Below are 7,603 nucleotides of genomic sequence, written 5' to 3' on the forward strand. Positions count from 1 at the left end.
TTCCTCAGTTGTTGGACATCTAGGTTGTTTCCAAGATTTGGCTATTGTAAATAGTGCTGCGATGAACATCGGCGTGCATGTATCTGATCTTGTTATGGCTCTCACTTCTTTAGGGTATATACCTAGTAATGGGATAAGCCATGGTATTTTCAATAGCCTCATATGCATGTGAGAACTGGACAATACATAAGGAAGACTTCAGAAGAAGTGATGCATTTTAATTGCAGTACTGATAAAGAATACTGAATGACCATGGACTGCTAGAAGAATAGACGTCTAGGAGGACTTACAGCTGGAATGTTCTACAGAAACAAGAATGGCCAGATTTCGTCTCTTGTACTTTGGTCACATCAAAAGAGACTGGTCACTGGAGAAGGGTATCATGCTAGGTAAAGTAGGGGTCAGAGAAAAGGGGGAAGACCCTTAAGGAGATGGACTGAAACAGTGACTGTAATCATGGACTCAAAGCACGGCAATAATCATAAGGATGGTGCAAGAACAGGCAGTGTTTTGTTCTATGGTACACAGAGTTACTATGAGTTGAAATCAACTCCACAGCACCTAACAACAAACAAAACAAAGTACATAGATTTTACTTTAGGTTTATCATGCTCTCCCACCCTTCCTACAGTATCACAATGTCACTACAAAGGGTCTCCAAGTGTGAGATATATTCTTTCCCTAGATCACAAGCAGTATTAAGAGTTAAGATGATAAACACATAAACTTGATTTACAGCCTTACTAATTATGTTGCCCTGGGAAGTTATTTAACTTCATTAAGTCTCAGCCACTGATTGCTTCTGTAAAATACGGGTATCATTAGACAATTGATTTTTTCGTGTGTGGCTGCTCAGCACCCATTTCCCTTTCCTAGTAATACCCTATATGGATTGAATTGTATGCTCCCCAAAATATGTGTTCTAAATCCTAACTTCTATGCCTGTGGTCATAATCCCATTTGGGAAGGGGTTGCCTTTATTATGTTAATGAGGCAAGATTAGAATAGGATGTATCTTGAGTCAATCTCTTTTGAGATATAAAAGAGATTAAATAAACAAGCAAGCAGAGATGAGGGAAAGATAGATGTCAGACCACATGAAGATCTCCCATGAGCAGAAGCTCCAAAGAGACAAGGACCAAAAAAGACCAGGCTTACTGGTCTCATTGAGACTGGTGAAATCCCTGAGACTAAGGGGCCTCCCTAATCACCCTGAAGGCCTGGAACTGAACTCATTCTGGTGGCTTAACTTTCAGCCAAATAGCAGACAGGTCTACAAGGTGAACAATTACACCAGGGAGGTGTACTCCCAACAATCAACTGTAAGAGACCAGAAGGGCAGCATTTGCACTGGGAGAAAGCTCAGATGGCAGGGATACATAGGAAAGTAGGACACAGGGAAAAGGTAACCACAAGGGGAAGTAGGAAGAGAGCTGTTACATTGTGGGGATTGCAATCAATGTCATGAAACAAAATGTGTATGGACTGTTGAATGGAAAATGAATTTGCTCTGTAAATTTTCACCCAAATCACAATAAACAAGTTTTTTAAAAAGAGACAAGGACCTTCTTCCAAAACCAATAGAGAAAGCCTTCCCTTAGAGTTTGCACCCTGAACCTGCACTTGCAGTGTCCTGTGAGAAGATATTTGTTTGTTAAAGTTATCCACTTATATTTCTGCTGAAGCAACACTAGATAATTAAGACACACCCAACTTCTTTTTTCCCAACTGTATTATTGTTGAATATACACACAGAACGTAACACCAATTCAAAAGTTCCCACACGTACAATTTAAACTCTTCCCTCCTTTTCTGAGTTGTTCCTCCCTCATTAATATAAACTCACTGACCCTAAGGTTCCTATCTTTCAAGTTGCTGTTGTCAATTTGATCTCATACAGATAGTACTTAAAAGAGCATAATGCTCAAGGCACAGCTTTTTTACGTTTAAGCTTAACTATTCTTTGGTTTTAAGATGACCACACAAGACTATTTTTGGTTTAGGGTTTAAAGATCATTTCAGGACAATTGGTTCAAGAGTTCACCTACCCTCCAGGGCTCCAGAAAGTGTAGAGTCCATGAGAATTTGAAATTCTGTTCTGCATTTTCCCTCTTTGATCAGGATTTTTCTATGGAATCATTGATCAAAATGTTCAGTAATGGTAGCCAGGCCCATCCAGTTCTGGTCTTACGGCTAAGGAGGCAGTTCATGAAGGTAATTAGCCACACATGCCATATCCTCCTAGTCCTGACTCTTGCCTCTGTTGCTCCAGGTGAATACAGATCAACTGGTGTGTGTTGGATGGGTGCCTGTAAGCTTTTAAAATCCCATGCACTATACAACAAACTAGGAGAAAGAACAGGTGCACTAAACACATCATTATGCCTATTACCTGGGATGTCCAATGAAACTACAACCCTAAATCTCCAAACCAAGGACCAAATTCTGAGTGTTTAGTCCTTCATAAGCAGCCTCAGTAGGTTTTTTTTGTCATTGCTGTGAATGTTATCCACCACACATTCTTTTGCAAGTTCACCTTTTTGCAGGTATACAAGTTATTGACAGCAATTATACTAATCAGCTATGCAACTCTATCCTTTATCAACGTGGCTTCTTCTCTATCCTTGTTAACCCTACTTTCCCCTTCCCTCCCTTGGTAACCATTAATAAATTGTGGTTCGTACCTTTGCCTTTTCCTGTCTTTTTTGTAACATTTGTCCTTTTATGACTGTCTTATTTCATTCAGCATGTTTTCATCAAGTTCTACCCACACTGTAGCATATATCAAGATGTCATTGCTCTTACTGGCTGAGTAGTATTCTATTGTATGTATCACATTTTGTTTAGCCACTCATCTGCTAATGGACACGAGGTTGTTCCTATCTTTGGCTTCATAGTGCTGTAATGAACACTGGTGTACAAGTCTCTTTTTGAGACTCTTCTTACAAGTCTTTTGGGTATATACCTTGGAATAGAACTGCTGGGTCATATAGGAGCTCTGGTGGTGCTATGGTTGACGTATTGGGCTGCTAGCCAAAAGGTTGGTGGCTCAAATCCACCAGTCACTCTGCAGGAGAAAGATGAAGCAGTCTGCTTCCATAAAGATCTACAGCCTTGGAAACCCTATGGGGTTGCTATGAGTTAGAATCGACTCAATGGCAGTGGGTTTGATTTGGGTTTTTTTTACAGTTCTATTTTTAGTTTTTTGAGGAACCACCAGTTTTCCACAATGCATCCATTTTGCATTCCCACCAACAATGGATAAGGATTCTAACCCTAATATACTTTTAATAAATTCCTTTTTATTTGTATTAACCAGTCACTTTGTTGCTTACAGAAACTCTAAATGAAGTATCACCCTCATCAAGTTGTTGACAGGCTATAAAAGAGTAGAATTCAACAGATTTAAGTTGACAGTATCTAGTCTCATCAACCATTACAAGTAAATTCAGTAATGACTATTAACTAACATATGGTCATATTGTAAATATGGTATGAAAGACTGCAGGAGTGATTAGTCCACTGACTACCTCCCAGGCCACCTCCTGGCATGAAATGTTTTACAGTTATGATAAAGTCCCACATCCTTAATAAAAAGCCACCTTTACATACCTGATTAAGAGTCTTCACTACACATTCTGTCCCAGGAAATACCTTAGGAGCTTTCAATCACCTGCAAATGGAGACATAAGAAATCACTCTTTGGAAGAGGAAGTTTTAAAGACATACAAAATAAAAGATAAAGAGATCCTGCATGCAGTTTACACATTACAGGAGAGAAACATGCAACTTTAAAGAAATTTTAAGTAACATTTCATTGTGAATATCAATATAGGGACCTATAGGGGCTCATCTTTGTACATTTTAAAATAGCTGAGCAGAAAAGCTTTACTTTGGGGAGCAGCAGGAGGTCTAATCTACAGTCAGTGAAATTTTTACAATGTGTCATTTAAGATGTCAGACTCTGTGCCCAGGTTACATTACAGTTCACTTGTGATGGGCAGGATTATTAAGAGTTATGGCTAATTTATGCGGCAGCATATGGTTTTTCTTTTTACTGCTATATTTTTATTAAACAAGTTTTTCAAAGTTTTAACATTAAAATTAACAGCTAAAGAATTGTTTATGCAAGTTGCTGTCACAGTTTATGTAAAAGAGAAATATGTGCTATTAAAATCAGACATTTAGGTTACCTTTGTTTTTTTGCGATGCATGTTAGCTTTACACATCCTGATTCTCTTGCGATAATTTTCCTTTAAAAAGGGGGGTATAGAGTGATCTCTTTTCATCAAAACAAGACATAATGCCCTGAAAGCTGACTTCAAATCATGGTTGAAAATTCAGTTATTTACACTTTATCACAATCTACAAATACAACTTTTTGTTGGTGTGTTTTAAAAAGAAAAAAAAAAAATGTCCATCATGCACTGCTGCAGGCAGCTTGGCATTTCATACAAGAGGATTTTTCACCCCCGAGCAGTTTAGGAGGCTCCCGTTGGGAAGGCATGAAAAGCCTGAGAATTAACACAAAGTAGATATGGAGCCAACCAATTCCAACATTGCCTCCCTTGGTATCTTAGAAGGGAGTTCAGAACCAGCCTACCATGCCAGATCCTGCCCTAGCCCAGTTCAGTTATTAACAGCATTTCTGAGATTGGAAGGGAACCCTTAAGGGCACCCAGGGTTTGCTGAGTTTATCTAAGGCAAAGTGCCATCCCTTCCCAAGTGCTCAAGAGATTATTTGGCATCCCTCTTTAGGGCCACCTAGGGACTCTATGGAAGGTGCAAACTAGGGTGACAGGCAGTTTAAATACTGAGACCTGTGTATGGAAACCAATCCAAGTTTTGGCTCAGTTGGATTTTTCTCTCCAGAAATCAAGGTTTGTGACAGAATGAAATAAAACTCTTTTCAACAACTTCCAGGGGGTGAAAAAGCTTTGGTTATTTTTAAACTAAAACTTAACAACTCCATAAACTTTTTTTTTTTTTTTGGTAACCTTAAAATAAAATCCCCCCCACCACTTTTAAGATGTCTCCAACTTTTAACAAGCCCATTAACTTTAGAGTTAATTTAAGTTTATTGGAAAGAGAAAATTATTTTATTGTCCACCCAAAAAAATGACAATTCATCACATTTACTTTGATTAAAAAAGGACTAAACTTTATTGACAAACTGCTGCAGACATTTTGACATAAGTTTAAGCTACCTATTTAGGCAGACTTACACATGTAGCATTTAATTTTCCAAGAACAAAATGGGAGGACGGTAACAAATCCAATTAGGACTTTAACTTATGTACAAAGTGGATTTTGATTCCTTTTCATTCAGCTGCAGTGTCCCTTTTTATATCATGCTAGTGTTGAGACATACTTGGCTAACTACCTTGGGAACAGTTCAATATTGACAACCGTCAACTTAGAAAAATCATCAGCTTTTGGCCCCAATGTCCAAGTGAGTTTTTTATGGAGTGTAGAATCTCAAACGGACACAATACTTTGCTTTCTTTTTAAATACTGAAATTTTAATTATTAGTACTATTACTGAAAGACTGTTCTTGGTTAAAAAGATCTACATCAAATCCAATTCAGTGGCCAGTCCCTCTTCCCCAATCAACTTCTTCAAAACCTATTCCCCCTCTAAGTATCTCTCAACACTGTATGTCTGGGGCTAGATTTCAAAACCCACATAATGAAAAAGTCAGTTTTACAAACCTAATTTTGTTGTTGTTTTAAAATCAATTAATGTTAAAAATTGAATCAACTATTTAATTCATGAGGATCTTTCATATTATAATTTAACCTTAAGCATTCAACCGCCATGTGCTTTTAAAGGAAACATTTTTAGAGACGTCTGAGCTCACTTTTACATGGTGGCACCTACCGCCGTTAACGTTTGTGATTTTTAAATCTTAAATAGCCCTGAATTTTGAAATGTAGCCTACTTTGGGATTCTGCAACTACAACTTTACGGGATGCCTCAAATCAAAACTAAGAGAAAGTTAACAAGCCTTAACTTCAGAACCTTTAAGCAAGCAATGTCACTTTTGAAACTAACAGGTTTGTGGTTTTTTTTTACTCAACTTTTTTTTTAATTATAAAAGGTACACTTCTGTTTATATTTAAACAACAAAGAAAAAAAGCATCTACACACTTAAAAAATTAATTCGATATTCCTAAATCTATTTTAACTCATTTTAAAATACTACATACAGAAGCCAGAATGCAGAGTAAGAATGGAGTAAGGGGGGAGAAGAAGGGGATCACGAAGAAAAACACTTAGACAATTACTTGTCTGTTGTGGGTAAAGCAACAGGAATCCTGGGAGATACAAGAAATCAGTAACAACTTTGCTCATAACTGATATTTTCCCCTCATGTTTGTTTTTAATAACGTCCATATGGGTGCTCTCTGTATGCTCCCTTTACTGGCCTAGCTGGAGGGGCCTTCAGCGACGGCCTAGTCCCATTCCAGTCGTCTTGGCCTGTGGGGAAAGCAAGAACAGTTTATAAACTACATGCCAACAGCATTTAGGATCAGCAAAGGTAGGTCCCTGGTGGTGTTTGGTACCATCAAGTCAATTTTTGACTCATAGCAACCCCATGTGACAGAGTAGAACTATCCTACAGGATTTTTCAGGCTGTAATCTTTATGGGAGTAGATTGCCAAGTCCTTCTCCTATGAAGCTGTGGGGTGGGTTCAAACTGCCAACCTTTAGGTTAGCAGCCAAGCACTTAATAATTGTTCCAGTACAGCTCCTTAGGTCACATGGTTACAGATCACGAATAACACTGCTTTGTCTCTATTTTCTAACTATTTCCCTGCTAGTCCTTGCTTGGCCCACCTGAACAGCATTGGCAACATCCCAACTGCAAGACAGTTTTCAGCTCATGGACAGAAGGAACCAGCTCAAACAAGGCCCAAGTTTAATTTGAAGTAATCTCTAGCAACATGCTCTCCACAGGCAACTTGATCTATACTTAGTCCTCAAATCTGGAAAAATCTAGCACCTTCCTTGAGACAATGAGGGAGTCAATTTCAGTGGGTCTATAATGGCCTTTCCTACTCCTAAGCATTTTGGCAGACAGCCTTAGGTAAAGTGACAAGTTTCAGATTGGAAGCAGGTAACCCCTTTCCCATGCAACAGCAAGTTTGCCTGCCCTGTGGAGAATCTCTATTGGCTCTCTGGTAGAAGCAAGAGTCCACCAGCAACAGAGCTGGTATTTACTGCTGTGATGGGGGGAAGTACAAACAACAGTGAGCAGGAGAATTCATTGGCCCTTTTCTTATGCCAACAGTGAACCCAGAGAAGCCAAACATGGTTGACATTCTCAAATGGTTTCTTTTGTGACAGAAGATGATCACTTATTTCCATGACTGACTTCTTATGGAAATAAGTTGTGCTTACAAGTTTACTCTCCCCACTCACTTCCACACCACACCCACGCCAGTTTATCCCTGAAGCTTATTTCTCCAGCTGCCAGCACTCACAAACATCTGACTGCATCAATGTTGTTGTTGTTGTTGTTATGTGCCGTCGAGTCGGCCCCGACTCATAGCGACCCCTCCTTGGGTTTCCGAGGCAGTATCACTACGGAAGTAGGAT

General features: G+C 38.9%; 1 protein-coding gene across 1 annotated transcript in view; it reads right to left on the reverse strand.

Annotated features, from left to right (window-relative positions):
* Positions 1 to 6,383: 6,383 nt before the first annotated feature.
* KHDRBS1 (KH RNA binding domain containing, signal transduction associated 1) overlaps positions 6,384 to 7,603 on the reverse strand; it is a 26,322-nt gene continuing 25,102 nt past the window's right edge. The window contains exon 9 of the mRNA XM_007950458.2: positions 6,384 to 6,481. Coding sequence (XP_007948649.1) covers positions 6,384 to 6,481 — 98 coding nt within the window. The remainder of the gene's footprint in view (positions 6,482 to 7,603) is intronic.

This window comes from Orycteropus afer, unplaced genomic scaffold (genome assembly GCF_000298275.1).
Source record: "Orycteropus afer afer isolate SDZICR_OR568_19922 unplaced genomic scaffold, OryAfe1.0 scaffold00272, whole genome shotgun sequence".
Classification (NCBI taxonomy): Eukaryota; Metazoa; Chordata; class Mammalia; order Tubulidentata; family Orycteropodidae; genus Orycteropus; species Orycteropus afer.